The following is a 21,472-nucleotide window of genomic DNA, read 5'->3' as shown; positions in this document are numbered from 1 at the left end:
GGGGGAACTTCTGGACATCCCCACCAGCGGTGTTCTTCCTGGCCACTCCACGTGCATGCGGGCCAGACGTCCCAGGGCTCCTCCCCCTCTTCCTGTGGGTGCCGCCATTGTGGTTGCTGTGGTGGTTGCTATGGCTGCCGCCTACCCATTTTTGCCATTTTTTTAGGTTTTTGTTTTTGTTTTGTTTTTTAAAACTATTCACCTCCGGATCTGTCGGGCTTGCTCTCTCCCACTTCTGACACCAAATGTGACAGAACTGGAGGCAAAATGGTAAGTTTTTAGCTGTATTGGTTTTATTTCTAACAAAATAAACAATAACACAGCTCACAAGACTCCCCAACACACTCTCCTCAAACAGTGCACCTTCCTCCCCTATATATAGTGATTTGACAATTAATCAATAAACACCCCCACATTCCACACGTGAACAAACACACACACACACACACACACACACACACACACACACACACACACACACTGTCACAATAATAATAATAAAAAATGCATTACAGTACCCTTAAATCACCAATGGCTAAATACCTGGAAGAAATGTTAGTGTTGACCAATTAAGAAAACATGCTTTCAATTCAGTAATTGAGAACTCAGATGGAATGAAAACCATAAGACCCAAGGTATGATCACCTGTGCACCAGCCATCACATATTAAGCAGTGTTTTGTTATATCGCTGGATTATTAGGAAGGAGAGGCAGTCAAAGAGTTGAAAAAACTGTCTCAGATTGGCTCTCCCGGGGTTCCTGTGTATTCAGGGTTAAAGAGTGCTGTGTTTATCCCCTTGTATCTGGAATTCCCTGCCAAGATGGACACACACACCACTACAGTATATCGCAAACTGGCCCCAGTAGTCAGAGATAGACCCATTATTATTGCTATCATCAGTCAAATATATGAAAGAAGCTGTGCTGCTCTGTCTCATGTTTACTGCTCTTTGTTTATCCACATCTTCAAACACTCAATTCCTGGTTATAACTTCTCTTCTATATCAACAGATAGCTGATCACTGACTCCCCCTGCTGGTTTTGCAAAGCAAGAATGAGCAATTTGAAAGCCGTGCACTCAATAGAAACGGTTTATCTTCTCATACCGTTAGTAAAATGTTGATGGCAGATGAGATACAGATGGACACAGAGCAACACAGTGAAAACTGGTTTCCAGTGATACTTCCTGTACATTTGACAGATTTCTATATACTGGAGGTTCTTGAACTGACTAACAAACTGACAAAGGCTCTAAAAAAACAAAGACATGTATTTATTATTCAGCAGTCAGATTACTGAAAAGGAGCTTTAAACAGTTAGCACTGTCTGGTCATTTCTGTGAGCGGTAATCATGAAAACAGATGACAGCTCCAATCCTCTGTGAAATGAAACAGGCTTGAGGAGGGCGGTCCTACAGCCAGGTAAAGTGCTTGGATCATACTTGGAAGTGGTGGGGGCGAAACTAGAAGTTGACTAAAATCATTTCAGCTTCAATGTTTTGTGACAGTGATTTTGATTTTAAAGTGCCCTAAAAATCGACCACATTCCATCTATATAAGATAATGAAGCTCAATAGAACCTAATTTCAGGGTGAAACTCTACCTTGTGTATTGTAACTCTGTGCTCTGTTCTGGACAACACAAGTGTTGAAGTTATTATTATTATTATTATTATTATTATTATTATTATTATTATTATTATTATTATTATTATTATTACCCCTATGAGAAGGCACGTGATCACCACCACTACAACCACTTTTTTTGTATTGATTTTGTGAATTAAAAGGTCCTGAAGCAGAGGTGTTCTTTTACTGTGTGGGTGTCAGCTGAGCAATGAGAAACACAGAGGGTTTTGAGGTTGAAAACGCTGCTCAGGAGTTCAGGTTTTATTTAACAGGCAGTTGCAGTGGCCTTAGTGTGGAAGGTCATACACACTGGTGTACATAATACAAATATGCAAAACAAAACATAGTGGGAAAACAACTGAGAAACAAAAGGTGGCCAAGCTCGGGCCATGCGCTGCTCCCACTAAAAGGGAGGACCCACACCAGGAACCTTCTCCCTGCACAAACTAAATAAACTGAGGAAGGATTATAATCCCCTAAATGCATCCCTCTGCTATGGTACTAAGCATCCTGACTAAACACACGGTGGTCCTCAGTCTTGGTTCACTTTCCCTGGATATCCACATAGCCTTGAGTCTCAACCCTGGTACACAAAGAACAGAACAAAGAAATGTCTTCTTCTTCTTTTTACGGGTTGCTGGTGCATACCAATGATGAGCGCCCTCTAACTTTATATATGTACATTTCTTTTTTTCATTATATTTCTTCCCATTTCCCTATCCTTTTTGTAAATTTGACTATACATGTCTCTTTCCCTTCTACCTTCAAAATATAATTTACTGTTGTTAATTCAGTTTCTATTTCCCTCAATTTTCTTTTTAACATATTTCATGAACATATGCTCCACTGTTTCTTGTTCACTACAATTATTACCTAACCCATTCTCATGGCTTCCAATCCTGTATGTTGCTGTATGTCCTAACCTTAGTCTATTAATATTAGTGTCTTCCTCCTTGTTTTTCCCTTTCCCCATATGATACTACTTTTGAGTGATTTTTATAACAAAATCTTCCCTTTCTGCTGTTTTCCCACTGTTTGTGCCATACACCCATTATATTTGATTTAGCCACAGCTCTGCAGGACTCAATTGTATTATTATGACTATTTCTTTATTTAGAGTTGCTTTTTTTGCTTCAAAATTCACAATTTAATTTCCAAAGATACCCGAATGACTTGGAATCCAGCCTTTCAGAATATTTTTACCATTTGTATAGCTAGTATTTAATTCCTGAATAATTTCATATATGATGTCTATCTTATCTCCTGTTTCTGTTTCTAATGCCTGTATTGAGCTCAGAGAATCTATACAAATCTTTAAAAAATGCCTGTATTTTGTCTATGGCCATAAGAATTGCCATCAACTCTGCGTTAAATACCGATAAATTATATGATAATCTTCCCCTATTACATATTTCACATTTTTGTAAATAATAAGCATATCCTGTTTTCCCAGTTTTAGGGTCCATCTGTGTATATATCTGTAACATCCCTTCCTTATATTTAACACATTCCTGTCCTTTTATCTTAGTTTCCATTTTATTTCCTTTCTTGCTAATTATTGTATCTCTATTTTACATTCTTTGTATGTCCTCAATCTTAATCTCTGTTGCCCAGTTTGTCTTATGAAATGCATGTTCCACCAGCTTTTTCACATTTTCCCTTTTTATCTGCATGATACCAATTTGTCCCAATACTCCCCCTCATTGGATGTTCCTCACTAAAAGATTGAACTTGATTCTAATACCTTATAGTAATTTTCTCCTTATTCTTAGCAGCATCTCTCCTGTCATTACTTGCAAAGCCTCCCCTGGCGATGGCCTCATTGTCCCTGTGCATATTCTTAATGCCGGTGCCTCAATTTCTTCTCAACTCTTTAATTGACTCTTACTTGCTGCCTCTATAACTTGGCTTCATAATCTATTACACTTCTTATTGTATCTTTATATATCATTAAAACACTCTTTAGATCTGCTCCCCGTTTGGTACCTGCTATTGTTCTCAGCAAATGTCATCTTCCTTTACACTTATCTGTTATAATTTTGATATGTTTACAACACAACATTTTTTTTTTTAACCTAAATATCTGGCCTCATCCACTTCTTTAATTATATGTTATCCATATTTTATGAACAAAGAAACTGGATTGTCAGCCTTTTCTAAAGGCATGTAGCCAGGGTTAATTGACAATCAATTATTCATTTAACACCTGACCACCTGATGCACGTTAGATTTCAATCAGTCACACACTTTGTTTTACAAAATTGAAACAAATGTTATTTTTAAACAAAACAAACCCATATTTTCTTTATGAACCCCATCAGCTGCATTATTTATAAGGGCAAGCCTCAATCCTGCCAAAGGTTCCTAAAAGAAAAGGACTTTTCTTAAACTACTCCAATGTAAATCCTTGTTGCAATAGATAGTAATAGAGATCTGTCCAAAAATATTTCACATGTACAAAATCAGCCAAGTCTGCAGAAAGCCATATAAAGATATGAATCTATAAGAACATAAGAACATAAGAAAGTTTACAAACGAGAGGAGGCCATTCGGCCCATCTTGCTCGTTTGGTTGTTAGTAGCTTATTGATCCCAAAATCTCATCAAGCAGCTTCTTGAAGGATCCCAGGGTGTCAGCTTCAACAACATTACTGGGGAGTTCATTCCAGACCCTCACAATTCTCTGTGTAAAAAAGTGTCTCCTATTTTCTGTTCTGAATGCCCCTTTTTCTAAACTCCATTTGTGACCCCTGGTCCTTGTTTCTTTTTTCAGGCTTTTTTCAGGCATAAAAAGGGCCTTGTTCTATACTCAGAAAAGGATCAGCCCTGTAAAGATAAGGTGACCATATGGTTCTGTGTTCAGAGGGATAGTTCAGGCTTATCAACGCGCAAACCAATGCATTCTGGTACATTTTACCTGTCTCAGGTACCAGCCTTACCTTTAAGAGGAGAAGGACTACGCTTACCAGAATGCACTGGATTGCGAGTTGAAAAACCTGAATTATCCCAGACTGTCCCACTGAACATGGAGCTATATGGTCACCTTATGTAAAGATATTATGTAAAAGTGAAACAAGACACAATTGGCTCACACATTTTTATTCATATTGCTACTAGATCCTACAGCAAGAAAAATGGCTGGGAGGGTGGGGGGGGGTGGGGGTTGGCAAGCTTGCCCTAACTGCTGTCTGATCAGTTACTTAGTAATATTGTATGATATCTTTACTAGAAAAATCTTTTTTTGTTTATGTAACTTGCCCAATATATATATATATATATATATATATATGTGGCAGGCTGGCGAGTGGATAGAGGCCCAGAGACAGACTGCAGTTCAAAAAAAAATAACTATTTTATTATAAATAAACAAAAATAAAGTGCACAAGGGCAAAATAACAGATACTCAAACACAAATAAAGCAAAAACAAAACTCACAAAAATAAAGTTTCCAGGCTGGGCAATGCCTTCACTGGATTTAGAAAATTCAAAAAACCACAAAACAAACACCAACCTGCTTCCTCAGCTCCCTTCTCCCAAATGAGAAGCTGAGGCCTCCTTTTATGTCAGGTGGCTGGGCGCTGATTGATCGTTAATCAACCTAATCAACTAATCAACCCCAGCCACCTGAACATAATAAACCCAGGCAGGCAGGGGAAGTTAACCCCATCCCTGCCAATTTAAAAGGGCAGAGCTTTGCTCTGCCACACACCTCCCCCCATGTACAACGTACACCGGCCGCAATCGGCCAACTCCCCCCTTCCCCCCCCCCCCCCCCCCACCCTCCTCCCCCCAAGAGTCCAATTATGTCCCTTGGGTGGGCTGTTATGGTGGGTGGTGGTGGGCGGGGTTGATGTCGGAGCCCCCAAGCCTTCTTTGGTTGAGGGGGCCCCGAATGTCCAAGGTAGCATGGCGACGGCGGCCCGGCTCCCTCTGGTGGCGGAGGCGGCGACGGCGGCCCGGCTCCCTCTGGTGGCGGAGGCGGCGACGGCGGACCGGCTCCCTCTGGTGGCGGAGGCGGCGACGGCGGCCCGGCTCCCTCTGGTGGCGGAGGCGGCGACGGCGGCCCGGCTCCCTCTGGTGGCGGAGGCGGCCCGGCTCCCTCTGGTGGCGGAGGTGGCGGCCCGGCTCCCTCTGGTGGCGGAGGCGGCGGCCCGGCTCCCTCTGGTGGCGGAGGAACGGCGGCCCGGCTCCCTCTGGTGGCGGAGGCGGCGGCGGCGGCCCGGCTCCCTCTGGTGGCGGAGGCGGCGGCGGCGGCCCGGCTCCCTCTGGTGGCGGAGGCGGCGGCGGCGGCCCGGCTCCCTCTGGTGGCGGAGGCGGCGGCGGCGGCCCGGCTCCCTCTGGTGGCGGAGGCGGCGGCGGCGGCCCGGCTCCCTCTGGTGGCGGAGGCGGCGGCGGCGGCCCGGCTCCCTCTGGTGGCGGAGGCGGCGGCGGCGGCCCGGCTCCCTCTGGTGGCGGAGGCGGCGGCGGCGGCCCGGCTCCCTCTGGTGGCGGAGGCGGCGGCGGCGGCCCGGCTCCCTCTGGTGGCGGAGGCGGCGGCGGCGGCCCGGCTCCCTCTGGCTCTGAGAGCGGCGGCGGCTCCTCCTCCCTCTCGGGCTCTGAGAGCGACGGCAGATCCTCCTCCCTCTCTGGCTCTGGGAGCGACGGCGGCTCCTCACCCCTCTCTGGCTCTGGGAGCGACGGCAGCTCCTCACTCCTCTCTGGCTCTGGGAGCGACGGAGGCTCCTCACGGCTCTCTGGCTCTGGGAGCGACGGAGGCTCCTCCTCCCTCTCTGGCTCTGGGAGCGACGGCAGATCCTCCTCCCTCTCTGGCTCTGGGAGCGACAGCAGATCCTCCTCCCTCTCTCTCTCTGGGAGCGACAGCAGATCCTCCTCCCTCTCTGGCTCTGGGAGCGACAGCAGATCCTCCTCCCTCTCTGGCTCTGGGAGCGACAGCAGATCCTCCTCCCTCTCTGGCTCTGGGAGCGACAGCAGATCCTCCTCCCTCTCTGGCTCTGGGAGCGACAGCAGATCCTCCTCCCTCTCTGGCTCTGGGAGCGACAGCAGATCCTCCTCCCTCTCTCTCTCTGGGAGCGACAGCAGATCCTCCTCCCTCTCTGGCTCTGGGAGCAACAGCAGATCCTCCTCCCTCTCTGGCTCTGGGAGCGACAGCAGATCCTCCTCCCTCTCTGGCTCTGGGAGCGACAGCAGATCCTCCTCCCTCTCTGGCTCTGGGAGCGACAGCAGATCCTCCTCCCTCTCTGGCTCTGGGAGCGACAGCAGATCCTCCTCCCTCTCTGGCTCTGGGAGCGACGGCAGATCCTCCTCCCTCTCTGGCTCTGGGAGCGACGGCAGCTCCTCACCCCTCTCTGGCTCTGGGAACGACGGCAGCTCCTCACCCCTCTCTGGCTCTGGGAGCGACGGCAGCTCCTCACCCCTCTCTGGCTCTGGGAGCGACGGCAGCTCCTCACCCCTCTCTGGCTCTGGGAGCGACGGCAGGCTCCTCCTCCCTCTCTGGCTCTGGGAGACGACGGCAGCTCCTCACCCCTCTCTGGCTCTGGGGACGACGGCAGCTCCTCACCCCTCTCTGGCTCTGGGGACGACGGCAGCTCCTCACCCCTCTCTGGCTCTCGGGAAGGCGGCTCACCCCTCTCTGGCTCTCGGGAAGGTGGCTCACCTCTCTTTATTGGAGTGACCGGTGGATCTCCCATGTCTACCGCCAGGTAATTAACCACCATGAGGGCAACCTCTGGGAAGGAGGCCGGGTGGTGCTGTTCCTCCCACTGTTCCCACCTCTCCCCATCTCGACGCCACAGCGTGTTGATAACTATGGGGAGATCGTGGACGAGGTCTGCCTCAGGGTGCATCAACCAGTCCCAGATCTCCTGGGACGGTGGTGAAGGTGGTGGTGCTGGAGGTAGTGGGGTGGCCCCTGATGCCCGGGGTGAACACGGCACCTCTTCCTGGGCCTGGTTGTAGGGGCATCCTGCCCAGTTGTGGCCGTCCTCCTCACACCGGCCACACCAGTTTGCCGGTGGCACGTCTGGGCAGGACCGCCAACGATGGTCCTCCTTCCCACACCAGGAACACCAGGGGAAGAGGCTGGCCGGGTCCTCCAGCGGTGGCTGCAGCAGCTTACATTTCTTCAGCTGCTGCTTGTCCTGCCTTTTCCCGCTGTCTGCTCTTCTTTCCCATTTTTTTTTTTTCTCACAAAAAAAAAAATAAATACTGCTCTGAGCCTCTAGGTGGCGCTATCCCACTTCTGACACCAAATGTGGCAGGCTGGCGAGTGGATAGAGGCCCAGAGACAGACTGCAGTTCAAAAAAATAACTATTTTATTATAAATAAACAAAAATAAAGTGCACAAGGGCAAAATAACAGATACTCAAACACAAATAAAGCAAAAACAAAACTCACAAAAATAAAGTTTCCAGGCTGGGCAATGCCTTCACTGGATTTAGAAAATTCAAAAAACCACAAAACAAACACCAACCTGCTTCCTCAGCTCCCTTCTCCCAAATGAGAAGCTGAGGCCTCCTTTTATATCAGGTGGCTGGGCGTTGATTGATCGTTAATCAACCTAATCAACTAATCAACCCCAGCCACCTGAACATAATAAACCCAGGCAGGCAGGGGAAGTTAACCCCATCCCTGCCAATTTAAAAGGGCAGAGCTTTGCTCTGCCACAATATATATATACAGACTGAGTGTACAAAACATTACGAACACCTGCTCTTTCCATGAAATAGACTGACAAGGTGAATCCAGGTGAAAGCTATGATCCCTTATTGATGTAACCTGTTAAATCCACTTCAATCAGTGTAGATGAAGGGGACACAGGTTAAAGAAGGATTTTTAAGCCTTGACACAATTGAAACATTGATTGTGTATTTGTGCCATTCAGAAGGTAAATGGACAAGACAAAAGATTTAAGTGCCATTAAATGGGGTATGTTAGTAGGTGCCAGGCGCATCGGTTTGAGTGTGTCAAGAACTGCACTGCTGCTGGGTTTTTCACGCTTAACAGTTTCCCATGTGTATCAAGAATGGTCCACCACCCAAAGGACATCCAGCCAACGGCAGGCCAGTGGTCCAAAACGACTCATTGATGAAAGAGGCCAAAGGAGGCTGACACGAATTGTGCAGAGCAACAGGCGGGCTACAGTTAGTCAATTGACAGTCCAGTACAACATTGGTGCTGAAAGAGCCATAAAAGAGTACACAACTCGTTGTACCTTGACACGAATGGGGTATGGCAGCCGATGACCTAACAGAGTTCCACTTCTTTTATCAAAACACAAGAAACTGTGGTTGCAGTGGGCTAAGGAACGAAAACACTGGACACTGGAGGATTGGAAAAACATTGCCTGGTCTGATGAATCCCAGTTCCCGCTGTTTCACGCTGATGGAAGGACTACGGTATGGAGAAAACCACATGAGTACATACATCCATCATGCCGTGTGTCAACATTGCAGGCTGGTGGTGGTGGTGTGATGGTGTGGGGTGTGTTCTCATCACACATTGGGCCCCTTGATAAAAGTGGAGCAACGTTTGAATGCCACAGGATATCTGAACATCATTGCCAATCAGGCACATCCCTTCATGGCAGCAGTGTATCCATCTGCTAATGGATTTTTTCAGCAGGATAATGCCCCATGCCACAAGGTTAGGATTGTCCAGGCATGGTTCCATGAACATGACAATGAATTCAGCTTACTGCAGTGGCCTGCCCAGTCACCAGATCTCAATCCAATTGAGCATCTGTGGGATGAGATGGAACGAGCTATTTGGAGTAGAGATTCACTACCAGCCAACTTGATACAACTGTGGGAAGCATTGGAGTCAACATGGGCCAGCATCCCTGTGGAACGCTTTTGACACCTTGTAGAGTCCATGCCCTGACAAATTGAGGCTTTTCTGAGGGAAAAAGGGGGTGCAACTAAATATTAGGAGGAAGGTGTTCCTAATGTTTTGTACACTAAAATATTGTTTTGCATGTGATGTCAGAGTGTTAAGAGCTGTCCAGAAAATGATATGAATGATGTTAAAATAACTGGGCTAGCTGTGGCAGTGCTCTAGATTTCCTATAAAGCTTGGTCCTGTATAGGTAATCCCAATTGTTTTCTCCAACCTTTATTCTAACTTGGATGAAGTTCTGACCCCCAATGTAATATTCTGCACTCATCTGAGCTATATTTTGTCAATTTATGGTGACAAAAAAAAAAAAACGTATCTATAAACATGGTTCACATAACAGCCACAGTTTGGAATTTAAATACCATAACATGCAAATCCCTCAGTTTACTCAAACAGCAGATCTGAGTTACATCAATGGGTGGAGACTGTGAGAGCTAGTAAGAAGGGGAGGAGCTGCAATCAGCTGATCTGTCTGTACTGTCTGTGTAATGCTGTGTGATAGGAAAGGGTTCTAAAATCCAGGCAGAACAGAAAGGTCAAGAAACAAAGACCAGCAGGTGCTGTAGATAAAGAGGTCACTGCAAGATGGCAGGCTACTCAGAATTGTACTTCAATGTGGACAGTGGCTACTTGGAGGGTCTCGTTAGGGGTTTTAAGGCTGGCATCCTCAAACAGATTGACTATCAGAACCTGGTACAGTGTGAAACAATAGAAGGTAAGGAGCTGCTCTTTAAGCTTTCTGTTGTATTGTGTGGGAATAATAAGCACCAAGTCTGTTTTTCTATTTATTGCTACCACAGGGTTATTTCTAACAAAATATAGTGAACATAATGAACAAGAGTTTTGCAAACACTGTGAGTTTTTATGGGATGTTATTTGAATGTTCAAACGCTTTGTGTCAATTGTCTGATTGTTTCAACACAGAAATGACTCATATAGTGTTGCTTAAAATGTGTGCAAACAACTAAACAATTGCAACTGAAGGTCACCCTGTTAGAATTAACAAAGTGAAACTGTGGGGGGAGGAAACAGCTTTTTCCAACTTGAAACTGGTAAAGGCTGGGGAGATGTAGACTCAGGCAGCACAGTCATACATACACTTTGTACAGTTGAAAAGATAATTAAAGAATGATTGTTCTCAGTAGATTTGTTATTTCATGTGATAGATAAATCAGGAAATAAATTAAATTAACAAATACCTGTTCTGGGTTGCCACATCTGTTGAAAGGGGTAAAAAAAAGAAAATAAGGAGTGTATTTTCCAAAATAATCTCATGGGAGAAACCTTTCATGACTAACTTGAATTTTGTCAGCAACTGGTTCATTGGAACACATGTTGAATACTGGAACTGTCCAACAAAGCACTATCCCACCACTGCTGCTTCACCATGGCAAACCATCTTTAATTACCATATTTCACCACAGGTTCTTTGCATTATTTGCATGTGCTTAGATCTGCAGATGATAACTAAGCAAAAAAGAACGTCTTATTGTTCTATAATGTATGTGTCATGAGGACTGTAGACTATCAACCAAAATGGAATACTTTGTATATGGCATTCTAAATCCCTCAGTTACCTGTGTAGCTTTGGCATTGTCTAATTTGTTCTATATACTAAACAAGACTTGCTCTGTTTGTTTGCATAAAACATATTTACTCTCATTGCTACAACTGAAACTGACCATTCTTAGTTCTAGTAAGAGAAATGCAGACTAGCATTAGTCAGTTCAGGTTTTACCCAGTTTCACTCCTGCACCAGAGTAAGTCTTTATCTTTGTATCTGCACATTATGTTATGGGTCAGGTAAAATCAGTGTTTTAGTATACAGACTGTTACATTCTATGCATAACAAATATCTGTTCCAAGAACTGAAATTGAAACATAGCATACCACTGTTGTCTTATTCTATTTAAATGCACATTGGGACATTTATTGTAATAACAATAGATAGGTTGTAGTTAAAACATTATGGGCAACAAAGCATTTGCTCCTAAGCAATCATTCTTCATGCTTTGATGGACATTACAAAATGCATTCTAGTCATGTTTTGGGGCACATGCATATATTATGTAATTTTCCAATTCTAACTACAGTACATATAACACATGGAATGATATACTGGAACTACAGAGCAGGTCAGTGACAGAATTAAATATGACTCCTGAATGGGACTGTGCATGTTTGGGAGCTCATCTAGACTTCAATACCCATGGACCAATGGAGGAGAGAGCTGCTGCTCACTATTGCAGCTAGAAACCCGACTAAACACACTGAATACTACACTTTGAGTACATTTCTGATGTTAGATATTTATATCTGTGTTCACTTTGAACATCTCAGTTATACATACTTGCCAACATTTGGAAACTGTTCAGCGGGATACTCTTCCCCTGGGGTGGGGTGTGTGTGTCATATGCGTCATACATGTTAGGGGTCATACGCAGAAAACACTCATTATCTTATAATAGACGTACCCCCCCCCCCTCCAACTCAACACCACACAACAATTATGGCAGTAAAAATAGACATAATGAAGCGTTCTTCCCTTTGTATAAGTTAGTGATCAGCAGATGTGTCAGCCGCACGAAGAGCACAGCGTGTGGTTTTCACTAATTCTACTGTGCAGAATAAATGATTTTTGTATGGGTGAATATCGGGACTTTCTTGCATCGGGACGTGGGACATTTGCTAGGAAATCGGGACTGTCCCAACCATATAGGGACTGTTGGCATGTATGAGTTATGTCCTCTTGTGACCGCATCTGGAATACATTTTATAGTGCTGTGTATACTGTGCAGGTGTAAGAGGATCTAGTTGGCTTTGAACATCATAACACTAAATCCAGATACAAATTGCAGAAGGTACAGTTTCAGTGCTCCTACTGTGCTCCTAGTTGCTTGGGTAGTGGAGAATTGGTAACGCATCTTAATTATGGCCTGTGCCAAGTGAAGTTAACTTTAAAATATATAATTACAAGAACATCTACTATTTATTTTTTCAGATCTGAAGCTACACCTCCAGAGTACAGATTATGGCAACTTTTTAGCAAATGAAACTGGTCCACTTACAGTGACGACGATTGATGACAAGCTGAAGGAGAAACTGTTAACTGAGTTCCGATACTTCAGAAACCATTCCTTGGAACCACTGGCAACTTTCCTCAACTTTATCACGTAAGTTGAATGAACTCTCTGATTTACATCAAACTTGTATTCGCTAAATAAAACTAACAATTGCCTACTTTAACAGTTCCCTTAAGCACTAAACATTTGGAAAAAGGAAACAGGCTTATTCATGGTCTGATTTTAGTAAGGGTATTATTGTCGAAGGAAAATATTTCTTACAGGGCTGAACAAGTGCAGATAGACGATCACCTGACATGAGTCATGTGATTAGATACAGTGTGACATGCTTATTCATGACTCATGACCCTGTATACTTACTGGGCAGCACTTCTGTCCCATAGTCACTGCTTTTTCAGTTGTGATATTTAACTTCAGAACTTTACAGGAATTATTTACCATTGAAAAGCTTGCTTAATGTCACACTTCCTGCTTTGTGGAGTCCAAATGGCTATTTGTTTGTTAACTACTGTTATCTATTCAAAGTGATTTCTCATGTTTGTTGTGCAATGCATGCAATTACAAAATTGCTGGGGAATCACAAAATTCCCACATTATGTACTTTTTTTCAATTCAGTTTTGAGCCAAAACAGCAATCGGAAATAGTTAGATTTTAGAAACACAATTTGCTGCAGTAGTAACCTTTAAGCAGTTCTAAATCCTCTGTGTATAGAAGTCTTAAGGCCTCTACACACCGGATGCCACATCATACCATGCCATGACAAACATAAAAAAACTCAAACATACGCAGTTCACACTGCCTGAGATGCGAAGGGTGGCACTGAAGTGACACTGAAGCGATGCAAATAAAAATAGGATTGGTGTCTATTTTTGTGATTTTGTCGCACAGCAGCTAGGAAACTGATCAATGTGTGGAGACCTTTATACGAGCCACACTAATTGTTTTGTCCTTCAACATCTCTTTAACTGTGTGGTGTTAAAGGTTTGTTAGTTTTTCAATTGGTATAAGGGAAATCATTTCTATGAACTGACCTTCGCTAAATATATAAATGATAATAACGCAATATGCGAGAAACCTAGAACCACTCAAAATGATTGTGCACCATACAATAGTAAGGAGAATGTTTCTGTTTTGTTTTCTTAAATAAAAAAAAAAAAAAGACATCTGAAGCTACTGCCTTACTTTAACACATTGTTGTTTATTTTGGTTTGTTTTAGCTTCAGTTACATGATTGACAACGTGATTCTGCTGATCACGGGCACTCTGCGACAGCGGCCCATAGCTGAGCTGGTTCCAAAATGTCACCCTTTGGGAAGCTTTGACCAGATGGAAGCTGTCAGTATTGCTCAGACTCCTGCGGAGCTCTATAATGCCATACTTGTTGACACACCTCTAGGTAAAATTTTTATTTATATATTTTTATATATATATATATATATATATATATATATATATATATATATATATATATATATATATATATATATATATATATATATTTATATATATGCATATATATGCAATGTGGTTTTCCACCACATATAATATAAGTAAGATGTGGTTTACTGAAGCTTCTTGTACCTTTATGGAAAATGTATGACAAAGATCACGTGACTTCCATCTTGAAGATGAAGTTCTGGAATCAGTTAGTATTTGAAACCAGACGAGCACTGATGGGCCACATGTTCGTATGATGAACCTGTGTGGCCGCTAGGTGCCACTATTTCTCCAAAGTTGAACCCAAACAGGTTTAGCACATTGGATTTAAATGGTTCACACATTCTTTTCAAATCAGGATCATATATATTTACCACGTAATCAGAAAAAAAGCTATCATAAATTAAATGTTAATCCATTAATCACACTTTAATAAATTAAAATGGTTTATCAATTAATCAAATTGCAGTTAAATAAAATATAATAAACACTCACCCTTGGAATTGTAATTCTGACACTGCTGTTCTTATAGTGGCTTTTATAAAGTACAGAATCATATAACTCTGTGCTATTACTGTGTGCAGGGGACTGTAGCTAACAGAACAGGCATCCATTTTTTCTGTCATGCACGTCCATTCAACTTAAATGAGGGAAGCTTGAATGAAACATTTGTTTTAGTAAACATTTCATTTAAAAAAAAAACATGCTATCTGGTACAGCACTATTATAGGCTTCATCTCTGTTTGCAAGCCATACTTTCAGAGTATCTTGAATTTACCAGGTCAATTAACCTGGAGATCAAATAAATCCCCACCCCTTCAGGGCCTTCTTTCCTATGTGTAACCAACCAGCTGCTTCCCCTAATGACTGACATGCTTTGTAGCCAGTAAGATCATTTAACCACAAAGACGTTCAGGAAGTACAGCAGTAACAGACTTCCTGGAAGGTAATGCAAAGAAAAAAAAAGAAAATAAACAGCTGCTTTAATACGAACACTACAGAACATGCCAAAGAAAGCACCAGTTATCATTGTCACAGCTGTTGTTTGTTTTGTTATTTGGTACTTTTAAAAGCCACTTTAAGGGCAATGATACCATAATACAAACAATGTCACCCCTTAATCATACATTGCAAAGTATGAATCTATAATTTAAACAAATGTCTTTATTCTAGTATGTAAATGTGTTTAATGTATTGAATATGTTGGAGTTGACAATTCCGCACCCATAATGTCACTTATGTGAGTAATAGATGAAACCCCTAGAATTGACTGGTTTTCATTTTAGCTCAGTTTTTCCAAGACTGTTTATCTGAGACCGACATGGATGAAATGAATGTTGAGATCATGAGAAATAAGCTGTATAAGGTACGTTGGTGTCTGTTTACTACATCCTTCCATAGCTGAGCTTTCACTCTTCTTTATCAGATAGGAGATCCAGTCATGCTGTCCCCAGAGGTAGTTAAAGAGCCACTATCACCATTTAACCTTCAAAGTGTTGTACATGGATTATTTTTCCATTACAAACAATTTTACCTCACACTACCACTCAAGCAAACTTGAGGAATTGTTTGTTTTTCTCAAATGGTATTTGTTAGGCTGACAGCATTTTTTCAGTAAAAAGGGAGGTATGTGTCCATCATTGCAATCTACTTGTCTTTCAGTACACCTTTCTTGGGCTGTATGGGAATTGTATCGACAGCATTTAAACTTAAGCAGTAATAAGACAATCATATGATATCATACATGATGTATTTTTATTTACTGTATGGTAAACACAGTAACAATGACATTTGTCACTTGCATAATTAATTTTTTTTTTTTTTTAGTCTTATATAGAATCCTTCCATAAATTCTGTAAAGAACAGGGAGGCGCGACAGAGGAAACAATGTGCCCCATTCTTGAGGTAAGTATAAAGTTTAGTAATGAAGACAACAGGGCTGGTTTTCAAAGTGTTTATTCCAGCCTGGGATTTACTACTGGTTCTCATTTTGGTACATGAAGATGGATTTATGTCCTTTCAAAAAACAGAAGTAATTTACTGACTGGAGTGTAAGCTCAAACACTTAACTAAAGAGACTTACAATGCACGTTTGCAGATTTATAAGGTATAGAGATGGCTTTTTCGTTCGCTGTGGCCAGGAGGATATCAAAGGTTCACAGAAAGCAGGAATCTCTTTCAATGCTACAGACAGGTACATTGAAGAAGTCTAGGAAAGATAACAAACTTCTTTCAATATTATATTTTCTCTAATCTCTATTGTTGTTTCTGCTTGGATCTTTTTGTTTTAACGCAGTTTGAAGCAGACCGACGTGCCTTCATAATCACAGTGAACTCTTTCGGTACGGAGCTGAAAAAGGAAGACAGGCAGATGCTGTTCCCAGCTTGTGGAAAGCTTTACCCAGAAGGCTTACGTAGGCTGGCCAATGCAGAAGACTATGAGCATGTGAAGGCCACTGCTGATTACTATGCTGTAAGTCACGTGATTGGCGGCTGTTTGCAGAGATAACTGTAAGAATCAGTAAAAAAAAAAAAAAAAAAAAAAAAAAAAAAAAAGATTTATACAGTCAATTTTAAAGTGGTAAAAATCCTGACACTCAATAGCAGTCCTTTTAATGTTTACCCCCAGGAGTGGTTTAGTAAATTCATCAATAGAATAAAAACACAGTGAAAAGATGAGTGATTGAGTAGCTTGCCCACTGTTGAGATATTTAACTGACAAAAGTCAGATTCAGTTACCAAACAAATATTAACCTATTTCACACATTAATGTTCCATCATAGATATTATTAAAAGAGTGACAAAGGCCATTACATGCTATTTTATTTTTATGATTAAGTTATGTATTTCCCCACAGGAATACAAATTTCTCTTTGAAGGATCAGGACGCGGTCCTGATGAAAAGACACTAGAAGACAAATTCTTTGAACATGAGGTAAGCATTTCTTGTTTTGTTTATGTTTTCATTACATCCTTACTTTACTGCTTTTGAACGAGTTTGAGCTCAACAAGGCTCATAGCAATACATATTTTACTAATTGCCATTGCAAGATTCTTCTTAGTTCCTTGCAAGGGCTTTTTGCAACATCAATGTGAGACTAAAGAGACTCATTTAATGATTATTCTAACCTTCAACACCTGTGCCATGAAAAACAAAACCAAAACAAGAATTGGAAACCAAATACCATGAATGATACATGGGTGAGAGAATGTACACAAAATATTTTTAACCATCACAAAGCAGGGTCAATTAATAGCATGAGGATGGCAACAGCAAGGTAACATTACAGCACATATTTATGATGTTAAACATCTATACAGCATACAGTAAACATTTAAACTGTGAAAAACTAAACAGGGTCAAGCACTGATTTAGTTCTTATGTTTCTGTTTTCAATCTTAAAGCAGCACATATAAAACCGAGACTCTTTCTTAGTTGAGAGCCAATGAGAAACTATAAATCAAAGTGGTGCAAAACAAAAAGGATAAGACTCTTTGAAAATAATAGTCTGTATCTCATGGGGCTAAACTGATGAACAAAATGAAATAACAAATAATAAATGACTAAGATACAATGACAAATGATTTTATCATATTGTTTTGTCCAATAGTTCCCTCTAGTCCATTTATAACAAAAGAGACTAAATAATTGCATACTAGACTTTTTTCAGTTCAGTGCACTTTTGTTTTCTACTTAAAATACTTAGACATCATAAATATGCTTCCTCAATACACTGACCCAATGCCAAGGCTTGGGTATTATGGTACATTGGAGTTGTAAACATTATAAACTCTACAAAACATATGAGAAATACAAGTGTCTTTGTTATACAGTATATCGGTATTTGTCACAGGGCTACCTCTTATCGTTTTAGGAGGACAGTCCCATGCATTCTTTGATGGTAAAGCCTACAAGAACAAAGACAGCAATCTTAAATGATAAGAGGTTGCCCAGCAACACATATAAATAAAGTTGTGTTGCTTCAAATAGAATTGCTATTATTTTTTATTTATTTTACTGTAATGTTCAATGTCATCTATGTCTGAAATAAGACTATATTGAATCACAGTGCTAATTGAGAACATACAATTATAAAAACATACTGCAAAGAATGGTAAAGGTACTAACACTTATGTAAAGAATTACTTAAACGAGCACCACTATAATTGTATTTGTAACTTAAGATAGTGTGACCAAAATGCTCCAGGGCTTTTCCTCAAAACATTCTTACCATAGTAAAAGCATAACAAAGTTTTAAAGCATAAAAGCACAGTATAACCATGTAGAAACTGCAAAATCACTGTGTAAATTTGTCATGGTAAACTTTTATAGGGAAGCTCTTGAGCAATGTTGGGAATGGAGGCATGCTCTTTGTTGTATGTGAGTTCTATCATCAGGACACAGGCTAGGGAAGTGATTGTTGCACATCGGTGAGGAAAATGGGTTTTAAAATTGCTAGCATGCATTTAAAATGGCATTTAGTAAATGACCTGTTTCCACTGTCTCTGTCAGGTCAAGCTGAACACTCTAGCCTTCATGAACCAGTTCCACTTCGGAGTGTTCTATGCCTACATCAAGCTGAAGGAGCAAGAGTGCAGGAACATTGTCTGGATTGCTGAATGCATCGCTCAGAGACACAGAGCCAAGATTGATCATTACATTCCTATTTTCTAGATCAGAAATAAGCAGAACATCTGGCATGTCCATTTTCATGTGAAATGTTTCTAAAGAAATAAATATTAATTTAAACACTAATATGGTAACACAAGGAACCTGTGTGTTGTGATCTAGCAGTATAATATTTTGTATTAGCCCTGTGCTTTTATATATGTGGCCAAGTTAAAGTGGCAGTCAGTCATCCAATTTAACCTGGCCACATTCCGTACATGGTTTTCATTCCCCTCCAGTTAGGTCAGGCCTTCCATTGAAGGATACACATTTTCACATGTTTGGTTGGCCTGTTCAGCTGGAGAAAAACTAAACAGCAACTCACCTTGGCACAGGCTTTCCCCCAGCCTGGGCATTCAAAACACATGACAGGGACCACTCACCCTGCCACACCAATGTTTGTTGGTTCTTTGCTTGTATTCTTTTTTATGTCAATCTGGAATATGTAGAGATTTCAAAGACTGAAATCAGACCATGTGACTAACCGCAATGTTACCAGAGAGCATGCCTTTATCTATAGCATTGTACAATACATTAAATATTTGTATATCCTTAATTAATGTCAAACTGGAGTAAATCAACATATTCTCAGCATTTGTAGACAAAATGGACAAAAAAAGATCCAAACATTTATTGTTATTATCATTACTTTTACAGTTTGACTACTGACACTTTTCCTATTAATAGTAATCTATAGCATCTTTCCACTGCTTAAACCCTGTTTTGGAAACAATTGCTAAAAAAAACGAATTATCAATCTACAAGTTATTGTATAAATAAACTGGTTGCACATCCTATGTGTTCCTATAGTGCAGATTCTTTATCTTGTATTGTGACTCAGAAGATCTGATGTCCTGGCAGCAGACAGAATAACTGTACTGGCCAGCTGAGTCACACATCTCATCACATGAGCACCCACAGATACAATACTGTAGTGTTTCTGCTGTAACAAGTGACCTGGATTGATGTGGAAAGAATGAATGGACTTTACCCAAGGAAATCCAATAAACACAGAACATAAAATTATAGTAGGGTCTTTCAGGCAATTGCCCCTTCGAAACAGGACTTTAATTCTAATACAAAGACGCTGCTTCACTCTAATGAAAAACACATTATATATATATATATATATATATATATATATATATATATATATATATATATATATATATATATTTTTTTTTTTTTCAGCCAGATTAAGTGGCTTCAAACTCGGCCACTCTTACAGTGAAAGTATAAGAAGAGGAATAAGCACTGTACATAAATGTGATGCAAATGCATTCTCACAAAATGTGCACTATATGCATGTGGCAAAGTGGCTAGTGGAGGGGAACAGGTGTAGCGGTGATGCGATGCAGGAGTGACATGCAGACATCAGTTTCCAGTGAAAAAGGTGCTTTTATTTATAATCCAGGTCTGGTGACCGTTAAATAATAAATCCCCGGCTATACACAACAATGTGTAAAGCACGTGGATAGCAATAATAGGGCACAGTCCCGAACAAAACAAACACACGGTCACCAGTCCTGGGTGAGTGCAATTGTGCTGGTGGTCAGTGCAAACACAGGTATTTCGTGACGGTGGTGCAGTAGTGACCCTCGGCGACAGCTACGCATTTCTGCTTCAACTTTCTGGTGGTGCAAAACACGGACAATTATTACACAGACAAACACAAAACACGTAACCCGTCTTTTCTTTTAATAATGAGAGCTCCTCTCTCGGTCTTTCTCTCTCCATGCGTTTACCCAAACGAAGGAAAAGATCAGCGTTACCCTGGCCCCTATATGTAATCCCGCATGATATCTAGGTAAACGGTTGCAGCTGCCTTATTACTTGCAGCTGCCTCTCGTTTACTTTTCAAATCAATACGGTCTTACAACAGAGTCGCGCTTCTTTCCAGTCTGACCCACTTCCCTGACCCGGAAACGAACTGTCAGGCCAGCCCTTCCAGATACTTCTCCTCCCGTTCTTCAGCGCCCTCACAGGTCGGGAGGAAGATTCATCACCAGAACTCATCTTTCCATCACAATGCATTACTATGTGTGTGAATAGCCTGAATGAAAATGAACAGATTTATCTTAATGCAAACCACTTTGCTAACTTGACCATCTTTTTAGACACTTGATATGTGAAATTAAATATCAGTATATTTTGAAATATGCATAATTTAAACATGTATAACAACAGTGTAAAGTCAATTTTAGAACCTTTAATCGATCATTTAGTTCTAGCTGTTATATAGACAGTAGCCAGAAAGAGTTTCAAGATATAAAACCATTTTTCTAAATGTTATATTAGAAAACATAACTCTCTATGTTATACGTTGCTCTTCTTAAACAGTAGCAGTCTGTATTTAATATTAAATCAACTGATTAAATATACAGTAAATGTACAATCACTGCTGCTATGTCATCATGTGATCTAAATGGGCATGATCATGTAACCACTTGTAGCAGTAAGGGATTGCAAAGTACATCTTAAAGCTCTCCCTTATATCACAGGTAAAAAAAAAAAAATCAGAGGCATTTTTGCTAATGATAACTGAGCTGTTACTTTCAAAATGGTTATTATTATTTTAAAATATGGTACAATAAATATAAAACTTAAAAAACTTACAAGAAACTATAACTTTACAGATGCAAAAAAAAAAAAAAAAAAAAAAAAAAAGCTTACAAAAAAACAGCACAAATTGATCTTTATACATTACGAAAACCACATATGACAGAAGATGCATACATCAGACATTTGGGGATTTTTCAAAC

General features: G+C 41.2%; 1 protein-coding gene across 1 annotated transcript; it reads left to right on the top strand.

Moving 5' to 3' along the window:
• Positions 1-9,999: 9,999 nt before the first annotated feature.
• LOC121312709 (V-type proton ATPase subunit d 2-like) lies at positions 10,000-19,507 on the top strand. The gene is made up of 8 exons (XM_041244409.1): positions 10,000-10,235; positions 12,522-12,693; positions 13,822-14,000; positions 15,328-15,407; positions 15,869-15,946; positions 16,338-16,514; positions 16,899-16,976; positions 18,555-19,507. The coding sequence occupies exons 1-8, from the start codon at positions 10,106-10,108 to the stop codon at positions 18,714-18,716; spliced, it is 1,056 nt and encodes a 351-aa protein (XP_041100343.1). The 5' UTR covers positions 10,000-10,105; the 3' UTR covers positions 18,717-19,507.
• The last annotated feature ends 1,965 nt before the right edge of the window (positions 19,508-21,472 follow it).

Source organism: Polyodon spathula, chromosome 3, assembly GCF_017654505.1.
Source record: "Polyodon spathula isolate WHYD16114869_AA chromosome 3, ASM1765450v1, whole genome shotgun sequence".
NCBI lineage: Eukaryota > Metazoa > Chordata > Actinopteri > Acipenseriformes > Polyodontidae > Polyodon > Polyodon spathula.
The sequence above is the reverse complement of the archived record's forward strand: the minus strand, read 5'-3'. Positions and strand labels throughout refer to the sequence as shown.